At 33.1% G+C, this 15903-nt stretch overlaps 2 protein-coding genes across 3 annotated transcripts; one reads left to right on the forward strand and one right to left on the reverse strand.

Annotated features, from left to right (window-relative positions):
* Positions 1–2847: 2847 nt before the first annotated feature.
* LOC148196039 (B3 domain-containing transcription factor VRN1-like) lies at positions 2848–6927 on the forward strand. 2 transcript variants are annotated; one of them, XM_088094160.1, is made up of 8 exons: positions 2848–3040; positions 4805–4958; positions 5090–5504; positions 5643–5722; positions 5836–6091; positions 6175–6240; positions 6351–6436; positions 6572–6927. In XM_088094160.1, the coding sequence occupies exons 2-8, from the start codon at positions 4866–4868 to the stop codon at positions 6803–6805; spliced, it is 1230 nt and encodes a 409-aa protein (XP_087950286.1). In that variant the 5' UTR covers positions 2848–3040; positions 4805–4865; the 3' UTR covers positions 6806–6927. The 2 variants fall into 2 exon arrangements, with proteins under 2 accessions (XP_087950286.1, XP_087950287.1); XM_088094161.1 differs by lacking the exon at positions 2848–3040 and adding an exon at positions 4223–4620.
* Positions 6928–8205: 1278 nt separating this feature from the next.
* On the reverse strand, positions 8206–12349 carry LOC124842677 (putative pentatricopeptide repeat-containing protein At3g08820). The gene is made up of 2 exons (XM_088094076.1): positions 9999–12349; positions 8206–8943 (listed from the first exon to the last, which is right to left on the reverse strand). The coding sequence occupies exon 1, from the start codon at positions 12172–12174 to the stop codon at positions 10276–10278; it is 1899 nt and encodes a 632-aa protein (XP_087950202.1). The 5' UTR covers positions 12175–12349; the 3' UTR covers positions 8206–8943; positions 9999–10275.
* Between the last annotated feature and the right edge of the window lie 3554 nt (positions 12350–15903).

Below are 15903 nucleotides of genomic sequence, written 5' to 3' on the forward strand. Positions count from 1 at the left end.
TATTATTAGTTATACATTAATTTTTAATCATAAAATAAAAATTAATTAGGAATGAACATTAAGCAATCAAGATACGTAGAAGATAATGGTTACGAGTCTAAAACTTGAAGCTTATGAAAATTTTGTTAGAAACAGAATTTAAAATTAGAGACACGTATTCAATAAAAAGAGAAATCAAAGTTAAAAAATAAAATAGACATGTTAAATCAAATTATACTACCATCTATTTAAATTTAACATATGTGCATAAATTATATTAATAATCGGTTCGATATTTATATCTTACATGATTATTCAGTAGCTAATTTTTTTTCCAAAGAGTTATAATCATGGCACTGTATTTTTTATTTAAGGATTATTAATGAATAAAACAATGTTGTGAAAATCCTTTACGAAGCACGTGAAAACACAACACTTGGAGGGTTGTTTGTAACTAGTATAAGTGGAATGGTAAGAGAGGATTCGGTAGTGCTTCAAAAGTAACTCTTCCACCATAACGATGAGATGCTACTCCATAAATGCCGTTGTCATGCAGATTTGTGTAATACGTAGTTGAACCTGCTCACGATCAGAAAAGATTTTCTGTTGATTTTTTCAGAGTTGGAAATCTCCAAGATTATCAGTTCAAATTAATGGCAGAATCATCACAGTCAAGATATTTTCTCTTTCCTGTCAATAAGGTGGGCCATTCTCTGATGCAGAAGAAAACAAAAACGGTTGTGCTTCCACATTCTTCGAGCTTCCAGATTTTGGTCAAAAACACGGGATCTTCCACGTTTTCAAACACATGCTACATGATTTACTCTCAGCCATTTTCAAACCCTAGCATTTCCAAAAACCTACTGTGTGACATTTTGGAGATCCTCTCTCGCATTCTTGAATGGTTTCTGTCAACTTTGGACTCACGGTAGGATTCACATGCTTGAGCCCAATCAGAATCGGTCAGTTTCGTAGTGAAGGTAAGTTTAATCCAAAAATCTCTTATTTAGGGTTTTTGTTTTCTCATAAAAACTCTGTAATAGAAAAATCTCAAGGTTTATTCAGGAAGAACTCTGGCAAAGGGTCAATCCATTTGGTGAATAATGACTTCTGGGTAGAATTTGCAGGAACGTGAAGATTATATAAGGCTAATGCCGAGAGTGAGAGGGAGGTTAATTGAAAATTTGACGTAGGAGGAGACAGAATATCATTTGTTTCGAGTTGGAGAATCTAGAGACAATTCCCTTACATTAATTCCTTCTTAGGTGCGCAATTTCGCTTCTTCATGCTTTGTAATTTTTCGTCAAAATGTTCTTCTGCAAGGGTAGATAACATCTACTTTTCATCACCCGCTACATCATATTTCTTTCCATTTTTCCTCAATTCCATTTCCTTCCCTTCTACACCTCCATTCCTTTTCGTCCTTTCATCACTTTCATTTCTCGCCACTTCCTACAGAAACACCACAAACCGAACCATCTCCATCATCCTTCCCACACACAGTTTTAAGCATGAAAAAAGGTCAAAACGATAGCGGCGCTTGTGCTGATAGAGTTGCCCACGCATCTGTGACATCGGCGCTGGTTCCGGCAGTAACTGGCGCCGTCGTCAGCTTATAGAATTGAAAATTGAAAATTTTATTATTCTAGCAATTTAAAATAAAGAAAAATAAAATTATTAAATATTTAAATACAGGTTTAAAGTAGTTTTAAAAAGTATACGAAAATATATTAATTAAAATAACAGTATATTAATAATTGAAGAGATAAATATAATAATAAAAATTCATATGATAAAAATATATGTTTGAAAATAAATACTAATTTGAAATTGATTGATATTATCTTTTTTATTACTGATTATTAATATAAATTAAAAATAAAATAATTTTGATACTCGACATGATATTAAGACAAAAACCTGATATATGTAGGACGTTTTGTTAGTTAAATGCAAAATTAACTTTACCTGATGTAAGAAAATTAAATTTACTGCTAGGTATAATACTTACAATCTATTTCAAACTTAAAATTTATATTTACCACCTACATATGTACTCAGTAATCCAAACTAATAATAACAATAATTTTAACGTGGAAAATTCAAATTCTTATTTTATGTTATTAATTCTACATTAATTTTTCATAAAAATAAAATTAAGTAAGAGTGAACATCAAGCAAATAAGATAAGTGGAAAGAGATAATGGTTACGAGTCTAGTTTATGACAATTTTGTTAGAAAAAGGATTTGAAATTATAGACACATGTTTAATAAAAATTGTAGACATCTTAAATCAAATTTACTACCATCTATTTAAAATTTAACATATGTGCATAAATTATATTAATAATCGGTTTAATATTTATATATTACATAATTATTCAGGAGCTAATATTCTTCTAAAAATATTGTAATTATGACACTGTATTTTTCATTTAAAAGATTATTAATGAACTGATATAAAGCAATGTTGTGACATTAGGAAGCAAGTGAAAACACAACACTTGGACAACAGTTGTTTGTGAGTAGCATAAGTGGAATGGTAAGAGGGGATTCATTCTACATTATGTTGCTGTTTCCCAAAATAGCACAAGTTTGTTTTGTCCTTCAAAAGTAACTCCACGACAACGATGAGATGGTGTGTCCTCGTCAGTGCAGTCTGCTACACCAGTGAATAAAAATAATTTAACTATATTAAATTATAGTTAACTGTATTATTTTATATTAAATTATAATTCAAATAATTTTTTTTAATAATAACATCAATTAAATTCTATATTAATTATAATCTATTTTATTTTAAATTCAAAAATTTACTTTGAAATCCTATCTCTCAGTGTCTCCGAAATCAAGCAACTAAACCTTGTTGTTTTCCATCACACCACCTTTTCCATTTTGTCCTAGAACGTGAGTCAGAGAAGGATAGCTTGAACGAAAACCCAACTTACGGTGACCTGCCCTGGTCCTGCCGTGCTACTGCTCACCGTGACCCTGACATTTGTGGCCTGAGCGAGGCGTCTTAATGTTTGGGGCTGAGGGAGGCTTGCTGCATTTGCCACTGGTGTCTTTCTTTTACACACTTTTTCTCTTTCTTTTTCCGTTCATGAATTCAATGACTTGTGTTGTGTTTATCTTCTTCTTTGCTAATTCTAGGTTTCTTTCAAGATTATGTATGTTTTAGTGTTGTATGTTGTTCAAAGCTTAGACTTTTTTTATGAGGAGTTTGATGGAAACTAATGAAAGATTATTGCTTTGAAAGGGTGTTATATGATCTTTTTGCTTTTTTGTCAATGGGGCACATTGGTTAACTCTGGTTTTATGTTTACTCCGCGTTTAGACCGGCGGGGTGACATTGGATAACTAGTTTGTTTTGATTGAAGGAGGATAGAGTTTAGGAGAAATCTGTGAGGATTTTGGGGAATCATTAAGTGATTGTTCCAAATACTGAACTTTTTAGTTTTAGTTAGGCTTATGATATTCATGAAGATAAAGCTGAACAATATGGAGAATGTTATACCCCTTTTGACTATACATAGTTGGCAAAGATTATGAGTGCTATATGTATGTGGGATGAAAAGAAATCGAAAATCTGGAAACGGTAATTTCATGGAAAATAATATGAAAGGAGGAAATGAAAAGGCTAAGATACAGAGAGAAAATACAAAATGCAACTTATCTAATGATGAAATTCTCATATATTCTTTAAAAAATCTAATCTTGAAATTGGGATCTATTCCAGGAGGTATATATTAAGGATGTCAACCTCAATGCATTGTCCCTGTTCTAATGGGTCATAATTGTGACCTCTTTACTAATTAGGATGGGTATAAAGAAATGCATTTTCTTGATTTGAGATCAATGGACCCGTGCCTTATTAAGATGGATCCGGAAATAGTATATAGTAGTTACGTGGCTTTCATATGTTATGGATGATAATATTGTGGAGTCACTCAACTTGCTGACTTCATTTTTGAAGTATTATGTTCTGTGTTTACACTTTCTGAATGTTGTTTATCCTATAAGGAATGATGTTATCAGGCCTTGTGTTCATAAAACTGCTTCTTGGTTTTAGGTACCAACACATGGGGCAGATTTGAATTTACAGTGAAACTTATTTTGTTTTATCAGTTTCTGTTTTAGAATTTTTTTTTTCCAGAAAAAACTATTGAATATATTCTAAAAATTAGTACAGTTAGTTCACTTCAATTTATATTATAATTCATTGCAATTTAGACCAGTTTAGTATACTGCAGTTTCATAAAGCAAATTATAGTTCATTTCATTTCATCTGAATTACTTTTTAGTTCAGTTCCGATAAACTAGTTTTTAGTTTAGTGTAGTTTTTAACAATACAGTCCAGTACAGTTTATTTTGTCCACCCGTAGCCATATGTTAAACTCCTACTCGTGGTTGAACCTGCTCAGGATAAGAAAAGATTTTTTGTTACTTTTTTCACAGTTTAAAACCCCGAAGATCATCAGATCAAATTAATTGCATACTGGTTTTGCCTCACACTAAGAAGCTTGATGGATAAATGCAGAATCATCATAAGATATTTTCTCTATTTCCTGTCGATAAGGTGCACTTGGCGAACACCCTAGTTCCAAGCCGCCAATGCTTTCTGCCCTCACCCTATCCTAGGTGTAGCTAAGTTGAAAATAATTAATGTTTCTGAATTGAATTTGTTTCCATTTTTCTGCTTTACAATGTGGGTGCCATCTGTATGAACAGGTTTGTCTACCATTTTCACTCTACCGTGCTAGCTGCTTTTGTGATTTTTATGTGTTTTTCTTGGCGGCTGATTCATTGTTTCTGATTCCACTAGTGCTAGCTACCTGCTGAGTTTCACCTCAGGGACCTTTTATTCCAACCGAGTCACATCAGCCATGACTTCTTCTTGCCCAGGAATTGATCCTCTTCCCTCCGAGTTCCGCTTCTTCAAGATTATTGTGGATACTACTCTCCAAAAGGGAAAAATTGTGAGCATTATTTCCTTTACATACTCTTTCTCTATGTTCATTTCCATTTCCACTGAAACTTTTGTCATGGTATATAAATGTAGGATGAAACTTGTGAATTTCTTCATGTGTTCTAACATAAAGTTTTGCAGATGATTCCAAAGGAGTTCACTCGGAAATATGGTGGTAGATTGTTAAACCCTTTGTTTCTCAAGGTTCCCGATGGCATTGAATGGGAACTATGTTGGACTAAAGACGGTACTGGTAATGTTTGGTTGGAAAAGGGATGGAAGGAATTTGCCACTTATTACTCCCTTGGCTACGGTCATCTTGTGACGTTCAAATACCAACAAACATGTACATTAGAGGTACACATATACAATACATGTGCCGTAGAAATAAATTATCCCTCCAACAACACTCAAAACAGTTCTAGTAATGTTTTGTTTGAGGTAGCTCCAACATCACCATCTCTTCCTGGGCTTTCTAAGAAACCAAGGAAACACCCAATTGGGCCAGGCTCCAGTTTACCTCAGCACGTCCAAGTTAAAGTTGATCTGCTTCAAGGTACTAGATTTGTGGAGTTATTTAAAAAGGAAACGTTAGATTAAAACATTATCTATTTCATGACCATCCTTTTCTTTATAGGGATCTTTTGAGCTTTTAAGTGATTTTTTCATGACATATCATGTTCGATTGTTTCAGAGAATAGTGGTGCAACCAGATCTGAAACTCCTTCTTTTATGGTTACCCTGAAGGATACAAACGTGAATGGATATATTTTGGTGAGCTGTCAAGCTTCTTTTTAACCATTAACATAGTTTTCAATATTTTTTGTTTGAAGCCGGAACAATTACGTTATTTTTATATTTCCTAACTTTTGTAAGAATAAACTCAGGTCATTCCGTCCATCTTTACTAAAAAGTATTTGAAGGAAACCGGCAAACAAGATATCCTCCTTCAAGTCTTGGATGGGAGAACTTGGCACGTTACATTAAAGAATGGCAAATTTTTCAAGGGATGGAGGGCTTTTGTATCACATAACTATTTGAATGTTGGGGATGTTTGCATTTTTGAGCTAACCGAGAGCCAAGCTCCATGTTTTAAAGTGTCAATAATTCCAATTTCACAAGATAAATGTTCGAGTTCACAAGGTAATCTTAAGTTGGTTATTCTTTCAAATTACACCGTACTATTTGTGTAAAGTAATGACTGTAGATTTCTTCCTTTGAATCAGATAGAGAATATGTTGACCTTACGAAAATCCAAGACTTTAGATGTATTGATACTTTTTCCATCAAAGGTAAATAATAGCTTTAATTACTTTTATAACATCTTCCAAGATATTTCAATATTGTGTAGGGTTCATTCTAAATTCATGTGGTTTTTCTGTCATGTCATTCACAAATGGAGCTATGCAAGAAGCAGCAAAGTTCACGTCCGTAAATCCTTTTTTCACGCTCAAAATAAGGGCAAATCATAGGGGAGATTTCAGATCGGTAGGTTTTAGTTATGAAGCAAATTAAGTTGCTATTAGCCACCATATGTGATCGGTTTTAGTTATTTGTTATAGTTTTGTTGATAGTTAGAATTGATGTATCATATCTAGCTGATGCAAATATAATTTGATGTAGCGTGTACCACTTGATTTTGTGAGAGAGTACTTCCACAAGAAACAGGTGACGTTACAGTTTGGGAATAAATCATGGCGGGTAAAACTGGTTGGTGCTGTTCCAACAAAGCTGTCTCAAGGTTGGAGCCCATTTGCAAAAGAATGTAAGTTGCAACCTGGAAATGTTTGCGTCTTTGAGTTAACAAACGAAGAAGATTTAGTACTTGATGTTCATATTTTTAGGGGACAATCTTAGAGAATTCATTTGAAGCATTTATTGTAAAATTGCCCATTCATTTTAGTTTTTAATCCTCAAACTTGTATACAGAACCTGAACACGCTATCATGTTTGCAATGCTATTATTAGGTTTGTGGACAGGGACAACGTGTAAACACTGCCATGAATATGCGTACTTTGGTTCCCACAACTTAATAGTTAAATGTGTTCGTTAGTTTTGGTAGGTAGCTGAAGCTTTTTTCTTCTGTGAAGTGTTACTAACAGACAAAGGTGCAGTAGCAGAGAGGTCTTCCAAATGAACAAATAAATATGGTTTAATCATTCACGAAGTCCTTTTTTTCGCGTGGATTCTCAATTTAGTCCCTTTGTTTTTGAAAATCTCAATTGGGTCCCAAATTTATGAAAATTGCAACAATTGGATCCTTTCCGTTAAATTGTCTCCAACGGCGTTAGTGTGTGTCTGACGTGGCACGTCATCCACGTCAGACTACAGCGTGCCACGTCAGACACACACTAACGCCGTTGGAGACAATTTAACGGAAAGGATCCAATTGTTACAATTTTCATAAATTTGGGACCCAATTGAGATTTCCAAAAACAAAGGGACTAAATTGAGATTCCACGCGAAAAAAAGGACTTCGTGAATGATTAAACCAATAAATAAACCAATGAATGAGACAGATGTTGACAATATATACACATCAAATTCCTAAAATTAGCAAACTACCTACCTAGAAAACCTAACTAAATGGCTAGAACTGGAAACTAAGAGCTAAATCTGTAATTATTGAATGCAGAAGCATGAATCTTATGTAGAAACAATCATGAAACAGTAATTGGAACTGGAATTTAGCAGCAGAAATCAAAACTCAACATTCAAAACAAAGAAAAACTGGTGCCCGGGAGATAACGAGAATTACTACCTATGAGTAATCTGGAACAAAACTGAAATCAAACGTTTGGAATGAGTTTCAAATGATTAAATTGCATTGTTGAAAGTAAAAACAGGTTAGAAAGTAAGTGCTGGAATTGAAATCAAATGCAGAACTGGGAATTTAAAGAAAGCTTCTAAAGGCAGTAAAGAAAAGCATGTAAAAGCTGTCTAACAAGAAAACAATAACTCTCAATTGATGTTCATTAGGTTTTACTTTTGATGGCCAAGGATCATTTCGGATTCCTTGGTGTATAGGCGGTTACTTTATACTCACTAAGTCTCAGCACGAATCCATAATTGAGTTTAGTAGGTTACAAAAGTAAAAGCCACATGATCATCAACAGAAAAATGAATTCTGATGTAGAAGTGAGAAAGCATTGTAAAAGCATCAAATGTAAATGTGCAAGAAAGTAAAAGACAGAAACGTAAAGGTAAAAGCAGTAGAGGAATCTGTAGAAGTTTGCAAGAAAAGTAAAATTGCATGTAAACTAACTTGAATTTGATGTAAACTGGTGTGAAAGTACAAAGATTCTGAAGCACTTGCAACCTAGCTCCTTTGGAGTATAAGGCAGCAAGAGAACTTCAGATGAACGGACAGAACTCCAATTACAGGACCTACTATAGAGCTTTTACTACTATTGAAAACTATGCTAAGGAAGCTGTATTGTAAACAAGTAAATCTGTCTATGAACAAGCCTTATATATGCTGCTGTGATTTAAAACTGGAAAACCTATAAAACTTCCTAAAAACAGTCATAATAGCAACTGCCAATGACAGGTCTAAAGTATATACAATCTGTCTAGACTAGTTAAAACACAATTACAAGACTAATAGGTAGCAAGTAAAACAAGTCAGCTCCAATCTTCAGGCCAGGCTAGTGCAGGTCAGCTTAGCTTGATTAATTTTGCCTCTTTGAGTCCCAACTTGCAGGAGCAGGTTACTTCCCTTGGTCCAACCAGCTTCAGGTCACATCTCCAGCTTATTCAAGCTTGCCATGCAAGCTTCTTCCATCAAGTCACGTTCAGGTCAGGTGCAGTTTCCAAGCCTGTTTAGCTTCTAATTCTTTAGAAATGACAGCCTACAGCCAGTTTCTTCAGCTCCACTTCCAGCCTACTTCAAGTCTTGTTCACACTTCAGCAATGACTACCCTTAACTTCACTGGATTGGAACTGCAGGGTTTATCACAGCACAGAATTACCCAAGCTTCTCCTCTCAAGTTCACTGCACCAGCAAGCTAAGAAAATGAACTGCACTAAACTCTAAAGTCAACACCTCTACAAATTGTTTGACATTTTCAAAATTACGTTCTTACATCCAAATTAAAAATAATTGAATCAATAAAGCAATGCAAAAAGAATCAATTTAATTACATAACTATGGAAAAAGTTATGAATCAAACATGCAACAGTAATCAAAGCCGTCAGAATTTACTTTTAAACTTATTAACAAAAAGTCTATATAAAAACTCCAAATTAACACATGTTCACAAAAATTAAGATTTTTACAATGATAAATAAATTTGAGCAAAAAAGAGAAAATTAGAACTAAACAAGGCCCAAAAGGAATGCTATTAACTATGAAAAATACAAGAAAATAGGGACTTAGCACACCCTCACATTTAAGCCTTTGCACTCTGAACAAAACATAAAAGAAAACACAACTATTCAAAAAGCAGTTTACAAAATCTGAACAGAATCACTAATGTACTGCCTAGAGGACCAGCAATAGTAACTTTTAAAAAAATTGCCTAGCCACAAATATAACTTTGTCAATCGTTATTTTAAAAAATAAAATATTGCAAGCAAGAAAATAATTGAACTCATATTCGTATGTGAGTATATAGTGATCATATCATACTCTTATCATGTTTCGTAAGCTTTGTGATGGAAATGATGAAAATAAACCATTTTACAGACTTAACATGGACGAAATTGAAATGTGTATAAAGTTGAAGAGCCAAACTCAATGTAAAAAATAAATTAAAAAACTAAAAGTAAAATTTAACCTTTAAAATTTTATAACTTGTAAAATTATGTTGGTACTTGAAAGTATATGTATTTTATGGATTATTTTAAGAAAGATTTTGATAAATTCGATAAATTTCATACTACCTTCCAGTACAATGTATAAATATCACACATTTTGTTAGTTGTAATTTCATTGTACAGCTTTATTCACTTACCAATATTGACAAAAAAAACTGACTTTTTTATATTTGATGCAAGATATATATAATTAAATAAATTATTCATACATGGAAAAAAAAAATTAGTTACCTTTAAATGGTCGTGTATAAGTGGAGTGTGATCATAAAATGAACATCTCATGCAGGAGGATGCTACCTAATTACTTGTTATTCACAACACAATCTACAACCACCCAGGGGGTTTAGTCTCAAAATTGTCGTCATGCTGATAAATGGTCAAAGATAAAAAAAAAAATCAACATTGAAGTTTAGTTCCCTCAAAAATACTCCTTGCTCATATAACCAAAGGTGCAAGCTTTGACAAGAAATTACTTGCGCAATTTCCTGTTACTGCAATCACGGCTTATTTAACAACAGCATACAAGCAGGCAATGGCTTGCTACTTTCATATGCTTCACCAATCCACCCAATGTATGGTATATGCTCTCAATTTTAGGATGTGACAAACAGCCAATGAGAAACTCATGCACAACTCCATCCACAACAATCCAACTACTTCCTGGTTGCTTCTTGATTCCCTTCTCTTTCATTTCTAACCGCAGCTCCGAGACATCACTCCATTGATTCTGAGATGCAAATGCATTTGCCAACATAACATAGCCTGCAGAATTGTCTGGGTCTACTTCAACAAGCCTCCTGGAAACCTCTTGGGCCAACTCCACTCTAGAATGGAGCAAGCAGCCTCCGAGCAAAGCACCCCAGACAAAATTGTTAGGCTTGAAAGGCATGGAAATCACAACCTTCATAGCTTCTTCTATGCATCCTACTCTTGCAAGAAGATCAATATAACAAGCACAATGCTCCAATGTAAGACTAGGGGAAAGGGACACTTCTCTGAATATCCAGCGCCCACTTTCCAATAGTCCAGAGTGGCTGCATGCACTTAAAGCACCAAGAAACGTTCCAGCATTGGGTTGTAAGCCGAATTCTGGCATTCTGTAGAAGAGTCTCAATGCATCCTCTGCTTCACCATATACTGCAAGACCCATGATCATCGCATTGAATAAGACCACATCTTTGCTGACTGTATGTTCAAAAACTTCCTTTGCCTTATCCAAATTGCCACATTTTGAATACATGTTAATTAAAGATGTGGCGAGAATTTGGTTTGAGGCAATGGTGTCTTTATGTCCTAGAGATATTAGGTGATCGTGAACCCAACTTCCAAAACTCAAATCACCAATTTGAGCACATGCTGAAAGCACACTAACCATTGTGATATGGTTAGGTGTAGTGGCTGGTTCTTCTACCATCATACGGAAAAGACTTAAGCCCTCCACAGGATAACCGTTTTGAACATATGTATTTATCATAGCATTCCAAGGAACCACGCTTCTTTTTCCTATTGCAGAAATTCGATCAAACCCTTCTCTACTCTTCTCAACTTTCTCCCATTTACCTAACAAATAAACCAGCGCCGTGTTAACTGAATCACAGTAAGTTTCTCTAGTACTCACTCCATCACCAATCAATTCTGAAAGAATGTTAATCCATTTCTCAATTTTTGGCACCTCAAGGCTAGAACAGGCTGATAGAACACTGACCATAGTATCACTTTGGGGAAGCAAGTTCTGACTAATCATCACATGGAAAAGCCGCAAAGCCTCCTCACTCTGTCCAGACCGAGCAAAACCAGAGATCAAACTAGTCCAACAACTGACTACCCTTTTGTCAGGAATTTCATCAAACACTTTTCGGGCAGATGGCAAGTGGTTGTACCCTTTCGCGTACACAGAAACCAAGCCATTGCAAACAGAAGGGTCAGAGAGGAAACCCGTCTTCTGAATGTGGACATGAATCTGTTCTACGTGACGGAGATCTTTGGACCGAAAGCATGCCTTAAGGAGGAAAGAGAAAGTAAAGTCGTTGGGCGAAAGTGGATGCCGTTTCAAATCTTTGAACAGAGAAAAGGCGTGAAAAAAGTTACCCTCTTGGGCGAGAACTCTGATGATGGCATTGAAAGGAAAGATGTTTGGATTTTGGAGATGGTGAAAGACGCGAAGAGCAATGCGTGATGGGTAGTGTCCAATGAGGCGCGTGGCAACGAGGTTGTCTTGGTGTGCACCAAGTTGGAAAATGCGTGTGTGGATTTGGTGAAGATACGAATATGGAAGGTTGCCTTGTAGGAGGTCGGCAAGGTTGGTGGGTTCTGCAATGGAACATGAACAGGGAGAGTGAAGGAGTGCAACGATGGGTTTGAACTTTTGGGTGGTGGGAACGACCAACTCGTGAGACAGGGTGAACATGCTTGTTTGATTCAATTTTCATTTGAAGTAAGTTGCAATTGTTACATATTTGATGTCAACGAATGTTGTGTTAACATATGTTCTTTTTAGGAGTCGTCCTCCATCATTGCAAGCTTGCAGAAGACAAGATTATTGATTAAGAACTCTCATTGTCACGCTCCAATATGAACATGGCATGTACCAAGGAAAAAAAAAAACTAGTAACTCCTTGCTATCCCAAGGAAGGACAAAAACTGCTTTCAAACAAAAACACTGCTACTAAGTTAGGACAAATTATAACAATATGTTTTTTCAGTCAAAGAAACCTACCATTAATGGTTGACATATTGCAGTAGTTTTTGACATGTACTGTTAAAAAGATAGAGATAAAAATGGGCTCAACCAGAGAGATGAATACAACGGGATGCCAAAAAAGATTTTTGTTGTGGGTTGTAGATAAAGGATTAAAATACCTTCTTATACGGGTATATGTATTATATTATCGTATTATATTTGTTAACAGTAAAAAAATAAAAATAAATATTTAATTTATATTTTATTAAGTTAAATTTAATTAAAATTAATATTAATTTATATTTTTATAAAATTAAATTTTAATTAATATTTAATTTAATTTATATTTTATTTTATATATTTTTATAATTTTATTTTAATAAATTATAAAAATATATTTTTTTAAATATTTATGAATATATGCATATATTCATAAAGATATTTAGATTTTAAAATATTCATAAATATTTTTTAAGTAAATATTTATGCTGGTAACAAATTGAGTAACGAATAAACTTTTTTTGGGTCAAGTTACAGGTAGATCTGTGTCCAACATAACCTGTTATCATTCCAAGACGTATATATTAATTCATATAAGGTATAGATATGATTTAACCAACTTTATAAAAGAATATAGGAGAAAACATAAGGAATAGTTCTCCGTCCAGCATATCTCCAAAAAATTCTATTATGTCCTTTTCGTTAATAACACTTAACCGTCTGCTGGTTATTTTTTTTTTATTTCTTTTAATTTACCTTTTTAATTTTTATTTAATAATAATAATAATAAATTACGAAATAAAATTTAATATTTTAAATTAAAAAAATAATAAATTAAAAGTTTATTTGTTTTAATTCAATAATAAATAAATATTTTTTATTTAATAAATATTTAATTAAATTAATATTTTAATATAATTAGATATATATTAATATTTTAATTTATAAAATATTATTTAATAAACCAAAATAAATAAAACATATTAAAAAATTAAAAACAAAAAAAACTAGAAAAATATGTTAACCTTGTTTGGAACGGTAACTGGTTAACATTTTTTTTAAAGTTTTTTTAATTTTATAATATATTTTTTTTTATTTTAATAAATAATATTTTATAAATTAAAATATTAATATATATTTAATTATATAAAAAAATATTACAGTAATTGAATATTTATTATATTAAAAAAAAATATTTTGATTATCAAATTTAAATAAATAATATTTCTAATTTAATTTTTTCATTTAAAATATTAAATTTTTAATTCTTTTAATATGTTTTATTATTATAGTAAAATAACAGAATTCTCTGTCGCATTAGCAGAAACTTGATTTGATTTTTCATGGATAACTGAACTGGTTAACACAGTACCAGACTCCCGTTGTTCCTTTAGTAAATGCTCAGTCCTTAACTGTGTTTTTTCAGACAATTCAGATTGTTCAGTACTCATCCTTCCAGCGGCACTGTTATTGCTTGTCAATTCTCCAAATGGTCTAGTCATAGGTCCGAGGAAAAACCGCACACCACAGCATCCACCACTATAGTCTAAATGTGAGTCAAGTAACTACAAAAAAAAAAAAAAAAAAAAAAAAAAAAAAACTTGAGATTATCCACTGCGTATCTGGAGCAGTAACATAACTATATACACGATGCGGAAATGGGAGAGTGAATCAAACATTAAAACTAAAAGACACAATCAAAATACTCTTCATGCAGCACATATACGCCAATTAGCCAATTGTTAATAGATTTTGACTGCTAATGAAAACCACCACCAGCATTGGCACAGTGCAAGAAATTTTCAGTTCCAAATCTACTTCCTAACTTCCGAAACAACACCTACAATGGCAGAACAATGTCACAGAACATTTAAGCATTTGGCTCCACAGGATGAAAAAACAAAGCCCTTGCCTAAAAATGAACAAAACAGATGAACAAAAGAGAGGGAGCTGTTTGGATATCATTCACTTAAGCTGGGACAAGTTCAAATAAAAATATTCAACAGGAGACGGAAAGTTCAAAGAGGGAAAAGCAGACAAAGTCAGAGAAGCTGACGGTTAATACGAGATGAGAAGAAAGTGGTGTGGAAGAGGAACTTACTCTTGGTGGTGAAGATGAGAGAGCAGTCACCACAGCGAATGGGAAAGGGTGGAGGAAGAAGAAGGGCTCGATCTGAAATGGGGATTGGCTGCAGAGAGAAGAGGGTGAAGGAGAGAGAGAGAGAGAAAGAGAGAGAGAGTTGAGTTTCGTGAGAGTTCCCTTTTCTCAATCTCAGCGCCAAAGTGAGAAAAAAACGGTGCTTCGTTTATATTTCTTACTCCTCCAAATATGGGCCACCAAACACACAACGGCGGGTACTGGATCTTCGTGGATTTCATCTAGGGGTCTTTCTTACTGCAATTACATGTTTTCTTTTTTACACCCCCATAGTCTTACAAAAATTACCTAACTATCCTTGACTAAAAGATATTAAAAATCCTAATATTATCCCTTCTTTCACAGCATCAGCGTCCTCCACACTGCCGAAAGCCTGCAACGTCCTACACCCAACTCCATTTGGGAACTTTGGAGAGCCGTTTCATTTTATTGAGAGAATGCCTTTGGAACCTAGCGTTAGTATTTTCTCCTTGTGGGAGAGAATATGGCTCAAAATTTGGAAAGCCACATCAAAAGGGACAACAGTGCTATTGGAGGAGAGACTTTTTCATTGTGGATTTTACTATTTGAAATATATAATTTACATTTTGATTGTTTTTAAAGTTGTATTATATATTATATAATTCGAAATTTAATTTAAATTCTAAATCATCTTCTAAGTTTATATCATTAATTATATAATCAAAAATATAAATTCAGATTATAAATTATATAATTCAAAATATAATTTAAAATTTCGATTTGTGATTTTTCTAAGATGATTGATTTTGGAAGATTTTTTTGTCTATTTGGAAATATATTTTAAATTCATATAACAAATTATACAATTTAAAATTCAAATTTTTATTACAAATTGTATAATTTAAAATGCAAATCTACCTTTTAAATTGTACCATATGAAACATATAAAAATAAAATTTTTGAACTCCAAATTATGAAATCCAAAATATATATGATTACACAGTTTGAAACTATAACTAAAACACGGAAGAACTTAAAAAATTATTTTCTATTAGTTTCAGTTATAGTATAATTGAAATTCTAAAAGTATGGGTGAAGGAAGTAAACATAGGGGTGCGTGAAGAAATTACCTTCAACCGACCTCTTTTTTCTGGAGACTGGCCCACTACTAATACTTATCACTAAAAAAACTACAAATTAATACACCTTAAAATAAATAAAAAGTTATAGTTTTATGATTTAATCTAATATGCTAACTTATATAATAATACGGATTATCTTAGTGCATATACTTGTCAAATTATTAAAATAAATAAAGAAAAACTAACAGGACAAAA

This window comes from Vigna umbellata, chromosome 7 (genome assembly GCF_029865625.1).
Source record: "Vigna umbellata cultivar VRB3 chromosome 7, Vumbellata_1.0, whole genome shotgun sequence".
NCBI classification, from domain to species: Eukaryota; Viridiplantae; Streptophyta; class Magnoliopsida; order Fabales; family Fabaceae; genus Vigna; species Vigna umbellata.

Bases quoted from the DNA above. Each gene is read 5' to 3' on its own strand.
- LOC148196039 (XM_088094161.1), top strand. From the start codon at position 4,514: ATGCAGAATCATCATAAGATATTTTCTCTATTTCCTGTCGATAAGGTG. The intron at 5,723-5,835 runs GTGAGCTGTCAA...GAATAAACTCAG, and splicing joins ACGTGAATGGATATATTTTG to GTCATTCCGTCCATCTTTAC. The intron at 6,437-6,571 runs GTAGGTTTTAGT...AATTTGATGTAG, and splicing joins ATAGGGGAGATTTCAGATCG to CGTGTACCACTTGATTTTGT.
- LOC124842677 (XM_088094076.1), bottom strand. From the start codon at position 12,174: ATGTTCACCCTGTCTCACGAGTTGGTCGTTCCCACCACCCAAAAGTTC.